The 25390-nt window shown below is 39.3% G+C and overlaps 1 protein-coding gene across 1 annotated transcript in view; it reads left to right on the forward strand.

Moving 5' to 3' along the window:
• The window catches only part of LOC103032989 (zinc finger protein ZFP2), a 48009-nt gene extending 36815 nt beyond the window's left edge, over positions 1-11194 (forward strand). The window contains exons 4-7 of the mRNA XM_007253104.4: positions 334-877; positions 5193-5290; positions 8463-8938; positions 10578-11194. Of these exons, the coding sequence (XP_007253166.3) occupies positions 334-877; positions 5193-5290; positions 8463-8938; positions 10578-11105 (1646 nt within the window). The 3' untranslated portion in view covers positions 11106-11194. The remainder of the gene's footprint in view (positions 1-333; positions 878-5192; positions 5291-8462; positions 8939-10577) is intronic.
• Positions 11195-25390: the final 14196 nt, after the last annotated feature.

The raw sequence follows: 25390 nt of genomic DNA on the forward strand, positions 1-25390 counted from the left end.
TTTGACTGGTACTGTACATTTACACGCCCTATACAGACATATTCGTTAAGAATTTTATGAGAAGCACCAGAAACACAGGCAAAATGAATGCAAAATTCAGACAGACAGAGTACTTTACTCTATTTTACAGTTAAAACAGTCTCAAAAAACACAACCTATAATAGCTGACTGCCATTGATTGTATTTGAGCTGTCACATATGCAAAAAGGGAATGATCATGCTAGCATGTGGGAATTAGCAATAAGTAATTTGAAAGGTAATACAATTCTTATAGTTTAAGTGATTATTTAAATGTCTTCTTCTTCTTCTTCTTCTTCTTCTTCTTTTTCTTAGGTGATAATCACTCACAAGTTCCTGCCACTATACATCTAATCGAGCAAGAAGTCTCCATTCCAGAATCTCCCCAACCTTCCTCACACCCTGTACCTTCTAACTCAACCACAGTCCCAGTATCACCTGTACCAGAACCTGACTCCAGAGCTCCGTGCCCGATCTGCGGCCAAGTCTTTAAGCGCCGCTGCCACATGCGCGTCCACATGCTCCGCCACAGCGGTCAGAAGCCCCACCGCTGCGACGTGTGCCACAAGACCTTCGCTTACAAGAGTAACTTGGGGCGCCATCGTCAACTGCACACGTCCCGACGAGCCCATGTGTGCCAGCGGTGCGGCAAAACCTTCGCCAATTCGGGCACGCTCAAGAAGCATCAGCTGGTGCATGCCTGCGAGGAGCGTGTGTCAGAAGAAGGTGATGGAGGAGAGTTGGAAGGGATCAAAGTAAAAAAGAAAGATGGTGAAAAAAAAGAGAGGGCAAGAGCACTGTTCACGTGTTCAGACTGCACGAATAAGTATCGCACTCGTACACAGCTCCTGGTGCACAGGTGAGTGCTGCAGTTGTTCTGATGAGTCTGATGACAGTCTATGACAGTATAGCAGGCAGAATGTTTATGTGCCAGAACCAGAAGAAAACAGGGCGCAAAAAGTACGCATTGCTCAGCTCCAAATGCGCAAAAGGCATGTACTGATTATCTTAATTATTCATGGGTGTGTTTTGGGTGTAACGTGAAATAAACCAATAATACCAGTGTGCCAGTAATCATTCCCTTAAAGAGCCTGGTGCGTTCTGACTTTGGCGCGTTTTTATCTTAACAGCGTTGTGAAATTAACCTGTGCATTCACGCTGTGAAGGTGCGCCAGCAGCTCATTTAAGGGAACAGCAGTGTTATTTTATTCTTAATTCTGTTTATTGTTGATGTAAAATCTGGATTTATTTGTGCATTTATTTGTGTACGGTGCACACAGTGATTCTGCATGGCTAAGATAGAATTGGGCAGCTGACTGTTGACTGTTGTCAGGGTTTTAATCAGTCAGTGGACCACCTGTATTTTCTGCCACCAAGATAGAAACATGCCAGATATTTACCTTACCACACCTCACTTCCAGACCACCACAGGAACATGTAGATATATTCCTAAACTCCAAACCTATTTTAACCCTCCTATTATGTTAATTTGTCAGGAACAGCAATGGTGTTCTTGGGTTAATTCGAACAGGTGCATGTTTAATAATCCAAAAAAATCCTTACAAGCAGTGTAAATATATTTTTACTAACTCTATTGCTAATTATTCTATCAGTATTTAGTGCTATGGTATTCCTTATGTCTAACAATTAATGGTTCAGTTAGGATAATTCACTCGTTTTTCATGAAAAAAAAAAAATACATGGTCCAACTTTTTTAATGATTCACTACTTTATTACTTTTAAAGACCAACATATAAAACAATAGTTTTACATAACATTGAAACATAAAATTGCAATTATTTAGTTTTAGTTTTAGTTTTTGCAGGGGGTGGTTGCAAATATCTGAGATGAACCATTTTCATATTATATGTTGATTACACTAATTAAAGCAAGCAGAAGAAGTTTCAAACTGAAAAAATACTTTTAACTATTTCTTTTGTCTAACTTTACAATGGGTCAAATTGACCCGGAACATACCAGGAGGGTTAACGGTGCGGGTGCAAAGCATGATAATAGACTGTTGACGAGGTGTAAGATAGCAATGAGCTTCGCAACGTGCCTTGAGCAGGATGTACGATAGGGCCCTGAGTGTTCCTAAGACCTAAAATTAAATATGTCAGGTATTGAAAACACAGATATTGAATACACACCTGTAGCCTTGGTTTATTTTAGGACTGAGAGGTGTTTCTTGTGTGTGGGCTGCAGAAAGCCTTCAGCTATATTATCTACCAAAATAGATATCAGATATATGATATATATTTATTTTGTCATATTATGCATTTAGCTTGTCAATAGTGTTCACTGTTGCATTAGACTGAACACATCCACAAATAGCCTGGTTCTCTTACACTGTCTCTCCATCATTCAGAACCAGTCAAACTCTACTACTTGTCCTCATTCTCTCCACATCACTCACAGAGGGATGACTCTTACCCCTCTTGGCCACCAAGTCACGCAAGCATTAAAACCTAGAACGGACTTCTCCGCTTTCCGGCCAGTCCAGTCCAGCTTAAAGCCACGATCTGCTGCTTGACCTGTACGCCCACGCACACAGACTAACTGGGACAGCACAGATAAGTTCTGGCAGGAGGAACCTGCCCCGGCCCAGCCATGTGGACACGACCCAGCAACGGGCCGGGCGTATGCCCACAAATTAGGGTGTGTAAGCGGAAGTAATGCCACAGGCGACACGTCTCATTAGCTTTCATGGTGAGGAGGCTCAGTTGAGTGCATAGCTCGGCCGTTCTGCTTAAGCATTGTTAACGTTGAGCTGCACTGCGTCCTCAGCTCCCCGCGTTAGCAGCGGGGGTAAAGGGGGCCAGGGATGTGACGCAGACCCTATCTATGAAATAACACTACGCTAAGGTTCGGGGGGTGACGTGAACACAGATGAACAAATGTGTCTTCGGGAAATGGCTTGAACTGGGAACGGCCTCTCTGTGCTCATAAAATTTTAGAAAGTAAAGCTTTTGTCTCTGCATGCACACAGTTGATGGAACAAAGGACGGAATGGAACAAAGTCTCTCGGAATTCTAATCGAAATAGGAGGACAAAGAGAGAAATAAAAAAAATATATGTTTATAGAAAAACAAATAGAAAGCAATAAGTTTTGTCCCAGAATTAGGATTTATCAGTAAAAAGCACAACTCACATTTCGATTTATCAGATTTTAAATCTGATAAAATGGAGTATTTTATTTAAATAAACCAAACTGCCTTTGTAAAAGAGTTGTTCATGTCTGTTACCAGCATATTTAGGATACCATCAGTGATATAGTTTATTCTGGGCTGTTTTTTTTTTCCTGAGCTGAGAGAGAAAGTGTATTATGAACATACTATACATATTTTAAAGTTAATAACTACTGATCTAAAATGCAGACAAAAAATAAAATCTAAATTATATTAAATAAAACATATGGATGTTGGGTGGTGATGCCTGTGTTGAGAAAAAAATGAAAAATGCAATCCATATACCAGATATCGTTCAGATATGAACGATTTTATAGAACCAATGTAGTAATTGTATAAGGAGCACACAACCTACCATTATTCAAAATATTAGTGTTTGTCTTCACATAAGAAATTATCCCAAGATTTACATGACTCTTATTATAATCTTTATTTAATACAAACACAACAACATTTTATGAAATGTTAATATACACTTGGCTGTACTCTCAAACACTTTCACACAATAAAAATACCATGAAAAGACATTAAATGTATTATTTAAAATGTTTGGAGTGATTTTCTTTTAACATTTTTTTCGCACTGTAAGGTGCATTTAAAGTCCTCTATTTTTCCCAAAAATCAACAGTGCACCTTTGAAGCGCATCTTATGTATGAAAATAGACGTGCATTGATAGTGCGCCTTATAGTCCGTAAAATATTCGACTTTGAAAAACTGCTGTTTAAGGTGGAACAGAAAATGTATTAAATTTACTAAGAATGAGACACATCTTGTTTAACTACTCTAGCAGACTGTAGGAAGATTGAATGATAAAATGAATGAAAATCTAACTTATTATACACTTACCGTGATTCTCCTTCACCCATGGCTCCAACATGCTTCCCGGGCGGCACGGTGGCGCGGTGGGTAGCACTTCCGCCTCACAGCAAGACGGCCTGGGTTCGATTCCCGGCTGGGGCGTCCCGGGTCTTTCTGTGTGGAGTTTGCACGTTCTCCCCGTGTCTGCGTGGGTTTCCTCCGGGTTCTCCGGTTTCCTCCCACAGTCCAAAGACGGCACGATCAGGCTAATTGGAACTTGATTGAAATTGCCCCTTAGGTGTGAGTGTGTGAGTGAATGTGTCTGTGTGTCTGTCTGTGTCTGTCTGCCTTGCGATGGCTTAGATCGTAGAACCTTGTGATTAGACAGTACCTTTCCTGCCGCGGAATAGCCGACGAGCTGATGTGGCGTTAAACTCGACTACCCAACCCAACATGCTTCCCCTTTAGGTGCTCATGTAGTGATGTGCTGCTGTGCCACTATGTTTTACTGCTACGCTTTATTTGGCCTACTGTCCCACATTAGCACCATTAGCAGGGCCACAGTTGCTCATGTAAACAGCAAAAGCATAAGCAGAAACTCGTTCCCAGGACCTACCAGACACCTCTTTTTTTTTTTTTTTTTAGTATGAATATATATGGCTTTGTAGGAATAGTAGCAGAAGCACACTTATGCCATTTTTTAATATAATATTTTGCCCTCTACGTTCTCAGAAACACTACTACTTTCAATTTGAAAGAAAAATTGTCAGCAGTGCTGCTTTAAACTATTCTTGTTGCTGATAACAGTCTGGATGGTCATATTTGTCTTTGTCTAGAACGCACAAAAAAGATATTGAAAAAAATAAAGATATCTGAAATACTGTTTAGTTAGACAACAATAGATGGTTCCAAACTATGTTTCTATTTAAGATGCCTCTGAGGCCAGAGAAGTTAACATAAAGCTTCTGTTTTGCACAGTAATTTTTTTGTTTTAATGCATTTCATAGAACTAAAGAAATCAACTCAAATTAAGTTGACATCAAACATTTTGGCCTTCACACTGTTTGCAATGTAATAAAAGTCAAAGTAAATGTAAAAAAACACTTAGTTTTCATTTATTGATTAATTGATTGATACTCTGTTTAGCAGTGCATTAAATGACTCTGATTGGTCTGTCTTTTATACAGGTTCGTCCACACTGGGCAACATCCTTTTCTGTGCTCCATCTGTGGAGAGTCCTTTCCACGCAAGAAGAGTCTGGAGCTGCATGGACTCTTTCATCAAGGTGCGTTAAAGGGAAAGGTCACGGCCGGGTCTGTGTGTGTGTGTAAGAGAGAGAGAGAGAGAGAGAGAGAGAGAGAGTGTGTGTAAAGGAGAGAAAGGGGGTTGTATAAAACAGGTGTCATTTACATAATGCATGTCCTATATGTGAGCTGCTGCTGAGTGAGTGAGAGGTTAGGTCGTGGCTGAGGGATGAAGTGATGACTCAGTTAGTGTGGATATATTTGTTGCTTGTTTATGTGGGAGATGTGCTGTATTCACAAAAGGAGTTTTCAGTTCACATTCTGTGTGTGTGTGTGTGTGTGTGTGTGTGTGTGTGTGTATCTATCTGACTCAACCTAAGTGAACTGAGGATGCTCTTTTTACTTAGTAAGCTCATGTCAGTCGCTGCTACAGTGTCTGCAGTGTGTAGATAAAAAACATCCTCTGCATATATGTATGTTTAAACCTGAAGTGATTCTCTCTGCCTTTACCTGGGTTTATAGTTGTAGCCTATAACCCATCTGGATGGGATTAGTTTCTCAGGGGGTGCTGGGGTAATTTAAGCTTTAATGGGGGGGTCCTCTGTGATTTTATTTCCGTCCGGAACGACCATGTATGTGTTTTTCTCAGACGTCCTCTGAGAAAATTACAGGCTGAATTATCTATTGATTTTCACTGAACTCCTCGGTGATCCTATAATTTTAGTCCCATCCGGTCTACTCCTACGTACCATAATTACACTTTGGGTGCGCATTTCCATGGAGACCCACATAAACACAACAGCGAGTGGAAATGGAGGAGCTACTGAACTCGATATCACATGACTGAGAAAGCCATAAATCTCACTGGTCCTCCTGTTTTTTCAATTGCAGTTAGGATGCAAGAGTTTAATCACTGAGTAGAAGTGTAAAATATTTTCCACAGACGTCCCCCTGAGAAACTAATCTCGTCCGCATAGGGCTTATGATAAATGTATACTTTGTAGGTGGGAAAGCACACTGAGTAGATAAGCACCTGGGGAAAGCACCCGTTTAACTAGACACCACCAATACTGCCAAGAACAATGGCGTCAAATTTACCGAATTTCAGAGTGGCTATGTTTTAATTTAAAAAAACTACAATTTATGCAGCATAATTAGCATCTGTTCTACTGAAGATGTATATTGTGCACTTAGGCTGCCTCAGAAAATATTGCCATGACATTCCATGACATCTCCATGATGAGTGTATGTAAACTTTCAGCACAACTGACTTCACACCACCCCACATGCCCTCAAGTTCCCGTCACACACATTCAGCGTGCTGCCTATAACTGTGGGTTGGCCTTTTTTAACCTGAAGGCAGAGTTAATCAGGATTGAAGTAAAGACTCCAACTCCACTTCACTGCTTTTTGGCATAATTGCATTAATAAACGGAAAAAAAAATGCACTCTGAGCAAATGGTGGCAGTGACGGAGGGAAAGACGAAGAGAAGATGTAGCGGAGCGAAAAACATTGAGTTGTCCCATGCCCCGCAGCTGCTCTTGTCTTCCCACTTGCCCAGTACCGTCCTCTCTGCTCCGCTATGCGTGATGGATCTGGAGCGCGGTGCCGCTGCCTCTCTGTTCGGCCCATTAGCTGCTGATTTATGTCGTCTCTGTCTTGCTTTGTTACTGTTATTAAGGCACTTTGGTGCAGCACGAAACATCAGCAGGTGTCAGGCCAATGTAGAATTAGTAGTGAAAGAGGCTTGTATGGCCACGCCGCTGGCTGCTGTCTTTCACATCCAGCAGTAAATGACACTGGATATATTTTTAATGTCGTTGCATTGAAATATAATAGCTCGTAGTATAATGAGAGGTATAGAAAGAATAGATAGATGCTCTTTGCTGCAGATTCTACTGTTATATGAAAGTAAAGATAGCAGAGAGGCACTAATACACCTTTACACATTTCTCTTTTCATACTGATACTCGTACCAGCTCTACATAACCAGACTACTCAAAAGGTGCCTACAAATCCACAAATTTTACTGTTTCTTTTTTTATATATATTCTATTTTGTACTTTGTATACTGAATAGATGGTAACACTTCATCAAAAGTGTCACAAATTAAAGTAATTAACACAATTATTACATTGCTAAATGGTTTTGTAATGTAACTAATTATTAATTGACCTTTTACGAATGGTCGACTTGCGTTTTTTTTCTGATTTGGGTCAAAAATTAAAAAGTGCTTTTTGTCGCATTTCTGAGCAAAATTTTGTTCAATTTTCCATGCCCATGCATTTCCCCACTCACTTGAGTCATTTTTCATGGAAAAAAACAAGGTTTTATGAATAGTCAAAATTTTCACCAAAACGACATTTACCCATTTATAATCAATACTACATTTAAATATGTAAGACTGTTGTAAACAATAATGACTAGTCAATTAATAACTAGTTGAAAAGTACTAATAATTAATGTCCCCAAATTGTAAAGTGTTACCAATTCAATAATATTTAAATAGTTTTAGATCCTTAAAAAATAGCAGAAACAGACATAAAGACAACATTTTAGAGAAAAGAGATAAAGTATGAAATGCATAAAGGTACTAAATCTCCAAGGTTATGTTCACATTACCAGGTTGAAGTTAAGCGGCCTAAGCTTTTGTCCTTAATGGGAAATTTTCCCCCTTACATTACTTTTACTTTTATACTTTAAGTAGTTTTGAAAGCAGTACTTTTACACTTTTACTTGAGTAAAAAGCTTGAGTTGATACAGAAGTATTTTATACCCTAGTATCTATACTTCTACCTGAGTAATAAAAATGAATTCCCATGACATCTGTGATCAGATCAGAGGTGGGAAAAGTACTGAAAATATGTAATTAAGTAAAAGTACCTTTACTTTGCTCAAATTCTACTCAAGTAAAAGTAAAACATAACATAACTTTGTATGTGCATAACTATAGGGACACTCTTTGAACCATGGTTTCATTTTTACTTAAATTGAACAGTATTTGGTAGACAGTTGGTAGATGGTAGTTTTTCATCTTGTTGGTACATATAATTTATCTGGCATTCATTTCCTCACTCCTCGTACATGTCTTACACATTTTGCAGGAATCAGTTCTGTTAGTACTTTAATAAATATGAAACAATTTTTTATTTTCAATATTTTAGACTGTTCTAGACTGTTCTCTTTGTAACATACTCTTTGTAACTTCTCAGGAAAGCAGCCAGTTACATGCTCTTCCTGCTCTGACGAGTTCCTGGACCAAACTTCACTGGATGCTCACCTACCACTTTGCAAGCAGAGGGAAGATCCAGGTCACAAGACAGACCCGTCAGACTTAGATGTGGCCAAGAAAATCACTGGCGGTCGAGTCGGGCGAAGAGGAAAGCTGATCTGTGATCTTTGTGGTCATCGCTGTGTTACACAGGAAGGACTAGACCTTCATAGACTCTCCCACTCTGGACAGACTCCCCTGCGCTGCCCACTGCTGCTGTGCAAACGCCGCTTCACCTCCAGCTCCTCCCTGCAGGAACACCTGCTAACCCACGGCTCGCTCGCCACTGAAACTCACAGCACCGGAACTGACCCCAAGCCCCGCCCCTATCACTGCCAGCAGTGCGGGAAAGCTTTCACCACTACGTCCTCACTGAACGTGCATCTTAGGATTCATACTGGAGAGCGACCCTTTCAGGTCAGAGGCTAAAGCTTTTTAAATGGCTCAGTTAAATGCTGAAATGAAGTTGAATAGAATCCATTCAAAGCACGTTTTAATTGAATGGTTTAGCTATATAACCCTAATCTCATTCTTTTGTTAAGACTGTTTTACTCCACTGCACTCTATTTATGCAGCTGTCATAGCGGTGACATAAATACAGATGAATTTATGGCAATAAAGCACATTTTTATGAGCTAAGTGATTCAACAGTGGACACTAAAAAGTTTTAAATTAAATGCACTCGCAATATAAATCGTTTTTTTGACGGTGGGTAAGAAAGCCTACACTAACTGTGTGTAGGGCCCTATGAAACCTGTTTTCCCAATTCCTTTTTATTTATTTTTTTCCTCTTTACATTTTCTTTAAAGGTGTCCTTCTGAAAAAAGTTCTTTCTGATTTGTATATGCATTCTTCACATAAAAATGTTCAACCTCCATTGTCTGCAGTAGCTAGTAAAAAAGAAATATTCAGAAAAACAAATCGATCAGAAAAAGCACCCGTGTCTATGTCAACTCGTGAATTAGTATTCATGGCCCCGCCCACCTAGGCTCGCGACCGCCTACAGGCAGCGACACCATCTCGTCAGACAGGAGCTAACAGGAGCCAGGAAGAGCACGGCAGTTTGTTCCTGGGTTATTTGTTTAAATATCACATCAGTGTTATATACTTTACCCAGTTATTCAGAGCTCAGAAACAAATGATTAGAATTTGTCTATGAAACACCATCAGCGAATTACAATTGAACTAGGTATGTGCATGTTTAGAACAGTTCTGTTTACACAAGTTACTTAGCTAGCTTGTGTAAGCAGAGGTAAGTAGTCCAGGTCCAGAGGGGTGGATTTTTACTTTCTCGACCTGGACTGCCCACCTCTGTGTGTTTACATAGGATCTCCGGTGGATTTTGCGTTTTACAGAGACTTTAAAGAGGTCAGTGGTTGAACTGCACTAAGCAGGGCATTACACATTGTAAAGTAACATATGACATTGCAAAGACTGTGACTGTGAACCATTTCTTACTATTGTCCGTCTTGTTTTTCCCCGCCCGCTCCTCCACCAGACTAAAGCAGCGTTATGTGAGATCACCGGAGCACTTTTAAAAAAGAAAAAAAAACAGCTCACATGGCATTCACTTATTCTAGAGACCACAACTAGACATTTTAAAATGAATGAAAAAAACGATGGAATGACATCTTTAAGGAAATTATGCATTAACCATAATTATAGAAACAGTAGCAAAATGGCACTAAATTTGTTTATGCTTATCTTCGCTGTGCAATGAAAAACATGTATCTCCAAAACAGCAACTTTACAGGAGAGAGATGAAACCTTTTTAACTTTGAATGGATTTCAAAGTAAAAAGAGTTTATTTTAGGTAATTTTGGTGAATTTCTCTTGGTCTATTTACCAACCAGTATAATTTATTATATTAATAAAATGCTTAAAGAAACAAAATAAACATTTTATACCCAATAACACTAAACATGAATATGGATGTATGAGGACTTTTTTTTATTTTATTAATTTTTATTGACGTTATGTTCCTTGTTTTATGCTCATTGCCTGTTACTTCTCTCTCTTTTCTTTGTTTTGCTACTCTCTTTTCTCTCTCTTGCAGTGTGGTCAGTGTGGGAAGCGTTTCCGGCAGATCCCCCACCTGCGGGACCACGAGCGTCTCCACACAGGCACACGTCCCTTTGTGTGCAGCGTGTGCGACCGGGCCTTCTTGCTGGCCGCGCGTTTGGCAGAGCATGCTCGTACCCACAGCGGAGAAAAACCCTACCAGTGCCCAGTGTGCTGTCGTGCCTTTCGCTCTCTGTCCAACCTGGGCAAACACCGCAAGACACACGGTTTAGCCTTAGGCAGTGAGCCCACCATTACTTCAGTGGAGCTGGCAGGTGTTGATCCGCAGGCTGGCATGGGGACACTGTCTTCAGGTCCACCTGCTGTACACACTATTTTGTTGGTTCAAGCTCAAGAAACCATTCTTCAAGACGCTGGACCTGATCCTGCTCAAAATACCACACCTTCAACTGCACCTCTGGTCCTGCTAGAGCCTCTGCTTGGGGGAGAGGAGCAGCACGGGGACTTGGCACCTGTTCTGCATCATGCTATAGAGGTGGTGGTTGCAGAAAACCAGGAATAGAGAGTCCATAGGCAGACCACTCTATGAGTGCAATCTATGAGGATTGTATTTTATAAGGCACACTATCAATAAACATCTATTTTCTGGTCTATTATCATACACAAGGTGCACCAGATTATAAGGCACATTTTAAGTGGCACTTGTTAGAATCAGGAGTGTCGCCATGTTTCCGTTCTAATTCAGCAGGTCTCGCCTGTAAAGCTAAGCTAAGCTAAGTAAACACAACTGTAATGCTTAAAACATTTTTTTTAGATGAATCGGACAAGTTAAACCAGTGCAGTAGCTTAGATTTCCAGATTTCCACTAAGACTGGAGCATTAGCATTAGCAGCTAACTGCTAATGCCACCTAGTTGCTGCTCCAGCATTACCAGCTGGGGTTAGAAGCAGACTACAGGCCAAAATACCCATCCCTGAACGGCCGAATAGCTAGCGCTTAGCAGGTAAAGCTAATGCTGCTCCAGCAGTGCTAGTTGGGGTTAGAAGCAGACTACAGACCAATAATACTCACCATCTGAGCAGCCAAAAAGCTAGCGCTTAGCCGGTAATGAAGTGCTAGCAGGGGTTAAAAGCAGACTACAGACCAATAATACTCACGACTGAAGGGCCAAATGGCTAGCACAGTTAGCGGGTAATGCTAATGCAGCTTCAGCAGTGCTAGCTGGGGTTAGAAGCAGACTACAGGCAAATAGTACTTACCTCTGAACGACCTAATAGCTAGTGCATTGAAGATTTTGGGAAAATTAAAGCATTTTAAGTGTGCCTTATAGTGTAAAAATGACGGTACTTTTGGGTGAGTTTTTGATGTTGTTGCCAGAGATTCCCTTTCTAACGCAAGTCTTTCTTTTTTTTATTAAACTGAAATGCAATAAATGGAACAGACATAATAAATAAATATCTCAAACTTTGGAACACACAAATAATAGACCCATCCACATAAGGCAAAAATAAATGTGAAAGCAAGGTATAAAAAAAGTGGCTAGGGGGCTTAATGGAATGTGGCAGTATTCAAGACCATAACATTAGGGTCAAGAGAGGGAGTCAGATTTTGGAAAATTTATTAACTGAAGCATGGCAAGGCATGTCTACTGTGTTCAGGGAGCGGGCAGCTCTTATCCACAGAGACATCCGTCTCAGGAGTATCAAGCATCTCAGTAAAACGATGATCTGCTTTTAAGCTAGACTACACTGGAAGGCATCATCCTAAATAAATACAAAGCTGTGGTCGATATATAAATACACTCATCATGGCCAAGAATGTCATGCCAATACTTTGGTGATTTCTTTGAACTGTTCTTTGTCCGCAGAAGAATGAGTTACATCATCTATAGCAAGGGTTCTTAACTTTTTGCAACTCATGGCACATGGAACATAAAAAAAAAATTAATTGATTGATGTGCCCAAATTCCTTCAGGATTTTTTTCATGCACTACTGATAAAGATACGGACTGCTCAAGTATCTGCCAGTACAGAGTGCCGATACAGATACCAACTCTGACTAAACTACTTGATATCCAGACACAGAGGCGTGCGGACATAGACATCAGGTGTCTGCCCTTTATCAACCAAACCTTTTGAAACTTCGTTTTATATATATATATATATATATATATATATATATATATATATATATATATATATATATATCATTATTAAAAAAAATTACTGAGGCCGGTTTGAAATGATCTTTTGAAAACCTGAGCGAAAAAAATATATATTATTTTTTTATTTTTTTATTTTATAGGTTATATTTTATATGTATTTTATACAGCTCTGTTCTCTGTTTCAACAAGGCAAGCAAACCAATCAGTTGCTTAGGACCCCAATACTAAATATTGCATTCAACCCATGATTGAATCAGAATCAGCAGGTCTGGACTGAGATGTTCTACTACTCCACTACTTCTTAGGGTGGTGAGGCCAAAGGTTTTTGCTGTGGTTCATGGGTGTCAGTAGGTGTGGAAAGTTATCCATTTTGCATGAGCCCCCAAAGTGCCTTGAAACGGCCCTGTGTATATATTTAGGTAATGGTAGTATTCTGTATCTGAAAAAAGCTTGAAAGAACAGCATTTAGTGGTTAAGTAACTGCATATTTGAGAAGTCTCAGAATTATGAAACTATAAATTTTGCCACAATAAACTATAGTAATCCCACAACATGGACATGCTGCTGGCTGCAGTTAATCTTTAAGCCATGCATACACATCACAAACTACTTCCTGGTATTGGAGCTCAATTGTTGATACCAATAGTGTGTACCAACAAAGGGCCAGTATCTGTATTGGTGCAACACTACTAACAAACCTTTCACTCAGACTCGCAGTATTAACTAAGGTAGCTAGGTTGATAATCCATCTGCTTGTTTTGTGGGTCATAGGAGGGTCATACTTGGTCAAACCTTTCCTAAATACAGTATAAGGTGTTTATTTTGCTAATTATTTATATATTGAAAAGATTTTTTGGCCAAAATATTACTACTTGTGGCGGGGTGCTAATTAGTGATGTCAAACTTGAAACTCAGATTCCAGCTGAATCTATTAATTTGAATCACAGTGTTTTAATAGACCGCTTTAAAGTCTGTATTAAAACGAAAAAGTCACGTGACTGTCCCAAAACAGTTTTCGTTATGTCCCACAGTTTTGAAACGCTGCAATTTTTTTCATGCATTTTAGTTTGTGCCTAAGAAAGTGCAAGCAGATGATCTGTAATCAGAATGATTGGTCCCAAAATGGTCCTAGATGGGTGTTAAAAAAACATATCTACCTAATCTCAGACCTGTGTTTGTTGTCAACATCAAACATGACAACATTGCTACACTTTAAAAGAGATGCAAAACATTGCAACTTTTTTTGTGGTGAACAAATCACGCACACCTTGCATTATCATTTATCATTTATTAATTTCACAATTTGGTCTGCAGTTTGGAATAATTTTGAACTTAAGTAAAGTGTGTGATTGCCCTCCAGATGTCACTGTGTTGGATGATGATTCAAACGTCTCACAAGATCGAATCATATTTCCAAACCAATTGATTAATTTTGTTACATCTCCCAAAAGCCCCACTTTTGCCATCACTAGTGCTAATCAACGGTTTTGTTGATTATGCTAAATTATGTAAATGGTGTAAATTCTGATACAAATGTTAACCTTTCATATCCATAGAGTAACCTGAATCACTTTAAGTTGAGTTCAAAAGGATTCAAGTTAACCCCACTTTCTTTTTAGTTGTCCCTTTTGGTTTGGTTTTTAATTCTTTTCTTTGTGAAGTAGTAGTAGTAGTGGGGCTAACAGCAATGATCTCATTCACAGCCAAACTTCAGAGAGTGAGGTGGAATGTTTGGGAATCCCTGGAGCCACAGCTTTTGTACAACTCGCACAGCTGGAGCAGCCAATCAACTTGAACAGTACTGAAGTAAACGCAAGCTACAAAGCGATAGGTCCACATAAGCCAGCCTTTTTTGCCTCTCTGCAGACCATGCTTAGAGTTAGGTAATCCAGGTCATCCCAGGATCAGCTAAACACAGAGCCGTCCAGGCTGTTGGACGAATTTTTACTTTATGGATTTGGGTTTTCCACCTTAACTTTCAGTCCATGGCACAGCAAGTCACCTGCCATAGGCCTAATTACTGAAGTGACCCTCGTCCCTGCGCCAGACTCTGTTCGAGAATTGCGCCAGCTCCCCCACAGCCGAAACAAACCACAGAGTCTATTTGGTGATTAATCAAACCTGCCCTTCCCCCCATACAATATTACACTGCAGCTCCAATTATTCACCAAGCTTCTCTACTCTAATCTCCCTCCTTCAGAAGAATACTCTCAGAGACAAACCTATATAATGACTGCCATTATATTATGATTTATTCCAGTATATTGTTGGTTCTTCCAGTCCACTAAAAGTACCAGTCTCTTCTCAGCACCTGCATAGTTGTGTCCACCATACCTGTAGCTTTTAAACTTTGCCCCAAAACGACCAGAGACACACTACATGTATCCTGCTTTTGTTCGAGTAACTGTCTTTACACTCCAGGTAAGACTTTCTGCTAGATTTTTGTAGCATTGCTATAAGTATTTCATTGACTGCCTCCCCACCTCATCCTTAACTTATCCCAAAAAGACTGGATGTAGCATCATCATCATCATCATTACAGATAACACAGTTTTACTGCTCCACAGCTCAATGCTGGGGGGCTTTATACTCCTCTAGCCCACACCTGGCATAATGCATGGTGTCAATAGGTTCATGATTATCTGCTTTAAAGAGTCTAGATTACTAGTAAAACTGTTCAAACAAATATTCAACAAATGTAACTATATATCTGACTTACATCAAGTTAGAAACCAACCACATTTTAGTTAAACAGGGTGTCAGTTAGCTAATTAGTTAGCTACACTGCAAAAAAAAAAACTTAGCAGGTAAAATTCTCATTAAAGTACAATAAATCTTATTTTTCTTACTTAGCATCGTGTGAGATTATTTTGCTTTTGTTAAGAACAACAACTTTAATCAATCTCACTTAGACTTTTCACCTCATTTTATGTAATTTTAACTCAAAATAAGCAAAAGATCAACATTCAGTTATTCTGATACTTCTGCCCGAATTTAAGAAAAATCTGTGATTTCTGTTTGTATTAGGTCTTACTCCACTCATTTTAAGACTTTGTGATTGCTTCTTTTAATTATTCTTACTATATATATATTGTGTCCAATTATTTGCCTGAGCAATTTTTTTGCAGTGTAACATTTATAGAGACGTATTACCTAGAAGACTATGCATACACTAGACTCAGTTTTTTTTAATATTAACAAATCTGCATTCTAAACAGGGTAAATTTGGTAGCTAAGAAACTAATTTAGACAAAGCCAAAAAGTGAAAACCGAAACTCTAATTAGCAAATTAGTTAAGTAGCTAACTAGCTAGCTAGCAAGGTTATCTAAACTAATGGGAGGTGTTACTATCTAGCTAGCTTTCTGCTAACTTTACAGTTTGTTTATAATATTAACTTAAAATATAAAAAATGCCTATTACAAGTCTAAACCAACATTCATACAAAGAGATATTATTACATTGTCAGTCATTTTTACCTCAGAGGTGGAAAAGCTGCTGTCACTGGTGGTTTCTGCTACTGCAGATAGATGGCTAGGTAATGGCTAGCTAACTGCAGCTAATGGCTAGTTAGCTATCTAGCTGATTTATGTGGGATGTACAAACTTAGACAAAAATGTGGTTTGGTAGTGGGACGGAAAGTTACTGTAAATTTTTTTTAGTAGACTACCCCAATAAAAAAAAGAAACATATTTCCTACCTTTGCACTTCTGTGTTAGCAATGGGTGCAGCATTGTGTAGCTGAATGTTTAATTAGAAGATTTTACAGCATAGAGTCAACTGGCAGTGCTTCATGTTTTACATATTTCCATTGAAAAAGGTTTATTTATAGAATCTATATGTGTGAAAATTAATGTGTCCATTTAAAATAGTGTAACCAGAGCAGATAAAAAAAAATACTTCTACTTCTTATATTTTCACACAATTATCTACACTTTTTACTCTTTACATTTTAAAAGTATCCCTGTTAATACTATTTTGTTTCAGCTTGTTTTCATTGCAGCTTCATATAATTCAAAATAAAATCCATATCCATATAAATCTCTTAATCTAGATAAAATGAATATAATTGTGCTTGTATAAAAAATATATGTATAGAAATGTATAAACATATACATTTTTAAAGCCTAGTAAATATACTTGTACCTGAATAATGAACTTAAATACTTTCCACATCTTGTGTTGTACCCACCACTATCCACATATTTTTGTGTGTCATGGATGCTAAGCAATACATACACTATAAAGACCAGCTGGCCATCTAGAGAAAACATTTTAAGGTAATTAACAAGCTAGCCAACCAGCATAGGGTATGTGTTATTTCTGTTTGTCTCTGCTTGAGCTGTGTTTTGTTTTTTAGCAGGCTTGTTTTTCATTGGACAGTAACAGTATGATACTGGCCGTGTTTAGCTTGAACTGTTGGCTACACTGCCCCCACAATTTCCAGTGGTGCTGCTAGTTTTCAGATAATGACTAAATGAATGCAGACAGAAGGGTTGTTCATATCTATATTTAATGTCAAGCAAAAATAGGTCTTTAATCGATATCAGTCTGGAAGGATCCCTAACATTTAGTTAGTAATGACAAAAAGCCTTTTATGACAAACAGTGTCTCAGCACTGAGCACTGCAGCTAGCTTTTTCTTTTTCAGGTGCTGATCTCTGGTCGCATCACCTTGGAATCTGATAGCCTGGGCATATTATGAGAGGAATATATTATGGGATGGCTGTGTCTATATGTGGACTGTTGGCATCTGTTCTGGAGAGCCAGCCAAAGCCTAATGGTGTCAGTCTTGCCAGCCTTTTCCTCCTCCTAATGCCCAACACACTGACCTCAAAGTACTGCAGACACTGGATTTAGCTAGCCCCCTGCTAATGTCCAAGTCCATGTCTGCAATGCAGAGAAAACGAGAGAGAAAGAGGGAGAGAGAAAGAGAGAGGAAGGATTTTTCAATTGGCCAATGACACCATCCAACAAAGCCCTGAGGCGCCGAGGACTCTTCTCCAGCGTTTATTACAGGCGGATCACTGTAGCCAAACGACATTACTAGAAACAGTTATCGGCCGACGAGGACCATTTCAGATGTGCAGCCAAATTACACTCACCATTTGCTTGCCTTTCAAACTGTTCTGATATCTCTCCTCAGGGGACAAGAGTCGGGGAGTTACATAGTGCTATTATAAACACTTTTCTATAGGAACATTTATGCAAACTCCTAATTGCTACCTTGAAATGCTGATTCCAGCAATTCTGAGATTGGGTTCAGGTTCATGCGGGTAATTGTGAATCACATTCTTTCAAAACTTTCTGTGCTTTGTTTGGCTTTGTATCCGTTCTCTTGCATTGCATTGTGGGTTGTGTTTCTTGAGTCACCACGATGGACGCTGATGTGATGGAAGTGACAAGAGTCGAGCGGCAAGGGAGGAGACACGAGCAACGCTTGTTTATACTGAACTGAGGGCTGAGGGTAAATAGGTGAGACAGAGTGTTTAACCTTTGCTTGGGCCGCCGGGCTTAAGAGGCAGCGCATCACATGGACGGCTGCTCCGATGTCAGGTTTGATGTGTAGTGAGCTTAGTTGACAGCACTGACCTGGTGAATGACAGAAGAATGGCAGCCATTTCTTTTTTTGGCGTCCAAATGAAGCTGTCTTTGTACTTCAGTGTTCTTTCAGAACTCTGCTAATTGCCAGGAAGTGAAGGCGTATCCATCTAAAAAAAAGGGTCTGTTAGCAACTCCAGCAGGAGGCCGTCTGAAGCCAGTAAAAACAAACAGCTTTCAGCCAATGCTGCCTGTGACAGTAACGAATACTGCTGCTTTAGAAACGAGATTAGCTGAGACAACCTCTGAAAGACAAGAAAGGCACAAAGGCAAACCAATAGCAAGGCTAATGGCTAAGCTTTCCCTCCAGGGCCCTGAGCTAAGAGACAGGCTCATAAAGAAATCACACTTCTCTTTAATGGTCTTAATCTGAAATGCTCTCCCGAGTGACTCTAAACCTCAAATTCATCTTCAGCTCTTGTGCTGATGTGATGTTTTACTCGTATTGTAAAGCACTGAAAAGGAAAAATAAACATAAACACGTACCTCTATAAAGCCTGTCATTTTACACAGCCTTCAGTTGGGTGCATTGCTTTTTGTTTGTCATGCATAGCGAAGAATGACTGAATTTGACTGAACTGACACAACTTGCAGATTGACGCAATTTGACACTCACATAATTAATACCAATTATTATAGAAAACATGTACGCCATGGTTCCATTCCTTTCAATTCTATAGAAATGAAGCCTTGAGAACAGTGATCACCATTTTGTACAATTTACAACAGAACCTCTACAGTAGAAACCAGAAGCAAGGTCGGACTCACCAACTCGTTTTGTAGGCTTGCCCCTTGATCCCTTTATGCCAGACCAAGCGTCTCAGACCGGAGGACTGGAACCATTTAATACCCACTTTGCCAGTAAGTTGTCATGTAATGTTTCAACAGTAAAAGTGCAGTACATGTAATGTATTGTGAAACAATTATATATTTCGATATAATCACACTAGCAGAGCCTTAACTCTGTTAGTCTGCTCAGTTTACTGCGAACCAAAGCTCCCATGATCCAGTTTTACCCCTTGCTGAGTTGTTGGGAGTTATTGAACATGCACTGCTGACGGTTGAAAGAAGAAAAAATATTAGAAATAATATTGCGTTATTTGGACTTGGTCCAGACTGGAAAATAAATTTGACGCACAGTCTAAGACTAAGTACAAGTCTAGTATGTTTTACTGTATTAGCATTAGCTGGCTGGCTAACAACTAATAAGATCATAATGGCAATTTTAGGATAACATCACATTTGCCATAAATACTGCAAAGAACTTTGTACAGGGTGTCTGTTAGTGCAACCAACAGCACAACCATTCAACCAATAATTGTAGGGTTTACTAGCTAGCTGCCTGACATCTCCCTAGCAACCCTTGTGCAGCTATTCCATGTAATGCACAGAAAGTTTCAGGAGACTGTTCCAGATATGGTGTCAATCACTGAATTTCTAGGTGATTTCTAAGCCTTCTTATGCTGTAGCAGAACAGCTTTAAATAAGCTTTTCTAAAGATATATTAAATCCTAGATAGCTGCAGAACTCTGCATGCAGCTAAATTGCTTAACATGCTTCAACAACACATTCAAAGACATATAAACCAGTTGACTGACTTTAGGAGGAAGCATATTATTGGTCTGAAAGAAGCAGAATAGTCTGCCAATCTAGGCTGCCAGACCTCATAGTCTTTGTTTGCAATGGTGTTATCATGAGAAATCTGTACTGTTACGGACTGGAACTACATTATCTTTAGTGATGAATCTGGGTTGATCTGACGAGCCATTACATATGACATTCGGCCTCTCTAGAAATGGAACTAGGGACTAGGGGTGTTTTCACTCCTTTAATTGTCTCTGGTCCAAATCAGTTGATGAGTTTGTTTACTTGGAGCGTTTTCTATGTCCGTTTGGTTTGGTTTCACACAGGCACAAAACTAAGCGCACTTGTGGGAGCAAGAAAGTGAATATAGTGAGAAGATTCTGTGTTCCAGCACATGTATCTGTACAATGTGAAGATGCTTTTAGACACAACACTAAAAAAATTGCCAGTGTGCTTTCAAACACAGTGTTTTCAATGGGACGTGTAGTGCAGATGTACACGCGGCTGTGGGTAGTGGACGCTGCACAGGCTGTGTGTGTAAACAGCATGGAGCATAGATAGCGTTTGTTTGTGGCTGTGGTAATTGCCGTTATCTGGCTAATGTATCAGATTAAACTGTGCCTTATCAGCAGTTTAGCTCAAATAAAAGGAGTATATTTGAAAGCTGGGTAGGATCAAGACCGGATCATGTTATCCCACAAATTAAAGTGTTCAAGTGAGTTCGTTTGGGACCGGACCGAGACCACCTATTCTAACTGGTCTCGATCTGGCTGTTTTGATTCACCTGATTAATCAAACCGCACTAATGTTAGGAAAATATAGATGCATTAAGCCAGACATTACAATTCCACTATACACACTCCATCCACTAGGGGGGTCTCTCTCTTCTTGAGGTCCTGAAGGGAAATCTTCAAAGGAAGGCCTTAGGTATGGGATTGGGGCCTAGTGCAAGTGTGAGGCCTGGATGTATTGAAGATGGTGGAAGCTCTGGAATCCCTCTCCTAGCACACTGTGGACATTGATGCATCCCTTTTTTTGTGTTTATTGCCTACCTCTTTGAACATTATCTTTATATGCTTGGGTGAAAGCTTGGGTTCTTCGAGGACCAGGTAAGAAGAGTGAACCTCCCCCAGTTCTCATTCACGCACACTTCAACATTGGGTAACAGCAACACTAATCATTAGGCTAGGGACCCTAGTTAACTGAACTTTGCTTCTCCTAGACAGGGTGTTTGATAAAGGGGTTAGCTAGTGGTTCATAGCACTAAGGATACAAAGGAATCGTCTGTAGTGATGAATCCAGGTTCTGTTAAAGATTTGATGGTCAGGTTTTGAGTATAGAAGAGAATATAGTGACATATTGCTTTAATCAATGGTGGGAACTGGCAGGCCATTGAATAGGATATCTCAGACAAACCAAGTCTCCCTGAAGCTGCGGGAGTCTCCCGCATTTCGGCAGTGGCTCCCTGATGCCCGCGAGTCACATATAATCTCCTGGAATTCAGAACGAGTGCCCCAAACGCGCACACAAACGACAGACTTTTTTTCTCTAATCGTGTGTGGGAAGGAGAGAGAGAAAACACAAAGGGTTCTGATTGGCCTGTTCTCTGCAAAGAGTCTGTGAGACAGCCAATCAGTTTTTAGTGTGGGCAGGCAGTGTTTTTCACCCCTCCCGGACGGGATTGGGAGTGAGAGAAAGCAGATCATGGCGGAGGTAATATTAATAAATATTGTAATATGATATGAAATGTTTTTGATGTTGTGCAATTTTTTGAGATATTGTAACTGTCAATTTTTGTCAAATAAAGGCTTTTTTTCCAAAAAAAAAAGGAAAGCAGAGGCAGGGCCTTCCAAAAAGAAAAAAGATAAAACATTTAATTTTACCTCTGAATACTCTAAATTTAATTTAAAAAAGTACGTAAAATTAATTAAAATAAAAGTAAAGTTTCGTTATCCTTTGTTGTTTGTGCAAGTTTTTTTTTTGTTTTGTTTTGTTTTTTTGGGGGGTCAGGGGGGATTAACCTCCCTGAAATCAACTTTTGCAACTTGGGATGTCTGATATCTGGTCTGTGCAGGTTGTGATATGAGGGACATCAACAGCTCAGAGGTGTGTTGCTTCTCATGTTAGGGGCATTTTTTTTAGCAGTGGCATGAATGCTCTAATACCCATCCATTTCTCGTTTTGCTCAACAGGGTTCTAATATATTGTAATAATATATCATATCACTACATGTATTCATTTAAAGTTTCATTTTAATTTGAGCAAATACGTATTCTACATTTTCATATTTTGCCATCAACCTACACGTCTTTTCTTCAAATGAAAACGTATTGTTTTCAGCACCTTCCATTCGTGAGTGAGTAAGTAATTGGGATTAATTGTGACTAGTTAATTAAAGGACTGGTTTTAACGAGCACTTAAAGGTCAAGCGATGCAAACGCCATTAACTGAATGCAGCTATATGTTATTTGCACCACATGAGCCATCCAACCTAAATGCATGAGAACATATTGCTGAAAATAAATATAATCAGTAGACAGAGGCTGTGCTGTGATGTCAGTCAGAGAGGCTGGAGACACCATAACAAGGCTAAAGCTACTGCCTATAGTTATTTACAGCCAGCTTCTAAACTGCCGCACAGCATGTATACATTTAATGAAAGCACACAAGACGTGCTGCTCATCCCAATATATATATATATATTTAGGACTTTGGAAGTAAGACAGAAATATAGCATCCTCCCATATAAACCAAGCTGTAGGCACCCTCCTGTTCCTTAGGGCATTCCAGATTTGGTTTGGGCCGGTGGAGATTTTATTTACAGTGGGGTTTTAAGGCCTTATCAGGGTCAGTGGGAGTGGAGGAGCTGATTGGTGGCCATTCTGGAGGGATTTTCTACTTACACTTTATTGTTGTCCTCCCTCCCCCCGATCTTTATCTGTGCATTCATCACCGCTTGCAGGGTATATATTGCACATGATGGATCTTCCTTGCAAGCTCCCACTTTGAGTTATGGTGCTCTATACCCATCTCTGACTCTCTCTATCTCCCTCTCTCTCTCTCTTTCTCTTTCCCCTTCACTCACTCTCTCGTACATTTTCCAGCAGCCATACCTTCTCTCATATATGCCCTCTACCCGAACCCTGACTTTGATAAAGCGTTTTTATAGGTGTGTGCTTGTTTAATGTTAAGCCTTTGAGGCCCAGAGGTCACTGTAAAAAAAAAAAGTGTCCAAGTATTTTTTTTCTCATTTCTTACTTACTTTAGCGACTGTGTTTACACTAGGGCTGTCAACGTTAATTAGTTAATGCTCGCAATTAATTTGGAATCAGTAACGCTATTTTTTTTATGCCAAGCTGAGAGATGTTTACAGTAATGTGAAAAAGTTTTCCTCTGTCCAATGTATCATACGTTTTTTAATCCAGCACCCCACATTGACTTTATCTCCCCTCAAACATATAAGCATATACTAGTATTTTAAATGACACCACTACTGTAAATATAATTGCATTTGTCAGTCCTGATGTTGTCAGTCTGCCTGTCATGAACTCTGATACACACTAAAGACTTCCAGACCTTCCGGACTCTGCTGATCACGTGACACTATGGCGTTCTAACTCGCCAAGCTTCTGATTACTCACACCTGTCCTGTTTCTGTTCCTGGTATTGAATCTAGGTTCTAGCTCTTGTACCTTGCGTTTCTCTTGTTTGTTGTTCTTTCGTTACTGACAAAATTTTGTATTTTTGACAACTCTTTTGCCTTGCACTTGTATTTATTGTTTATTATTACTGACCCTTTTTTCTGTTTTGACTACTCTTTTTGCCTTGCCCTTCTCTTGTTTGAATCTCCTGTCTATGACCCCTATTGCCTGGTCTCATTCTGGTAGGATGTTTACTATTGCTGCCATTTTGTTACTGACCCTGCCTGTCTCTTGCTATCCCTGTAAGTTTTATCCCATTATTCATAAACTGTGTGTTTGGTATCCGGGTGTGTATGTCTTGTGTCAGGCATTTTAAATTTCTTACATTCATTCACCTCACCGAGCTTCTGATTACCTACGCCTGTCCTGTTTCTGTTCCTCATTGCCTGGTATTGAATCTAGGTTCTAGCTCTTGTAACTTGCGTTTCTTTTGTTTGTTGTTCTTATGTTACCAAACCATTTTTGTATTTTTGACTACTCTTTTTGCCTTGCCCTTCTCTTGTCGGAATCTCCCGTCTATGACCCTTTTGCCTGGCCTCATTCTGCTATGTTCTTTACTATTGTTGCCATTTTGTTACTGACCATGCCTGTCCCTCGCTATCCCTGTAAGTTTGATCCCTTTATTAATAAACTGTTTGTTTGGTGTCCGCATGTGTCTGTCGTTGGTCAGGCCAGCGTGATGGCCTTTTACATTTCATACATTCATTCTTTTATTTACATTTAAATATTCATTATAGAAAATTGTGACTTAATAAGAACAAGTGCAGTTTTTCGCAGTTAATCACAGAATATTGTTGTGATTAATCTGATTACCTTTTTTCATTGATTGACACCACTAGTTTAAACAGAACATCTCTACATTTTCTGAAAAATGTTAATGTTTTCTGGGTACAGTTAAAAAATGTAGCACACAGGAAATTATTTAAGAACTGTTGTTTTTCTTGTTGGGAGTGCATCCCCATTACTTAATACATATAAGTAATTATACTGTAAAATACTGTACATACTATATAGGAGTAAATACTAAATTCGGTGTAAAGGCAAAACTTTAAGGGATTTGAATGTACAAATGATCTAATGAACCATGGTCTTGTTCACCTGCAGTGCGAAAGCAATTTTTCTTGATGCTCAGGACTTTCAGACCAGTTACAGGAAGTTGAGTCAGTCTTTAAACAAACCAGAGGAAAACAGAATTGGTGTTGTCACGCAGCAGTATGGACACAAATGCTTAGACTGGGAATTAATTTATTTACTGTAAAAATAGATTAATCCTTATTTTGAAACAGAAATAAAAGGAATCTGAGGATAATCTTTACACTCATTCTGCTGCGCGGGGCACATGTACACGAAGGGGAGTCAGATTCTGATAGAGAGCTAGAATTCCTCACAACACAAAGCAAAGCAATTTGCCAAATTAACATTCTACAAACCAATTAATATAAAGGATTGAGACACAGCCAACATAACTGATGATGACAGGCTGAAGTAAAGTCCTTTAATCTGCTTACTAAACTGCAGTGTGAAACCAAAACTATCCGGACCAAATGTACCAATGAAACAAACACACAGAGCTTGGTTCGTACTTACAGGTGTGAAAATTAGCTGATGCTCCCAACAGGCTTACAATGCTAGTGACAGGGGCACTATAAGAAATCACTATTTTCATAACATGAACAAGCTCAAAGTAGCTTCACACTTCATTGGTAGAATTCTGAGGGCCCTGACATTTAAAACAAGGCACTGAGAACTTGAGAACATGTATTTTATTGAAAAAAAAAAAAAAAAAACATTTAACTGTTT

This window comes from Astyanax mexicanus, chromosome 3, assembly GCF_023375975.1.
Source record: "Astyanax mexicanus isolate ESR-SI-001 chromosome 3, AstMex3_surface, whole genome shotgun sequence".
Lineage (NCBI taxonomy): Eukaryota > Metazoa > Chordata > Actinopteri > Characiformes > Acestrorhamphidae > Astyanax > Astyanax mexicanus.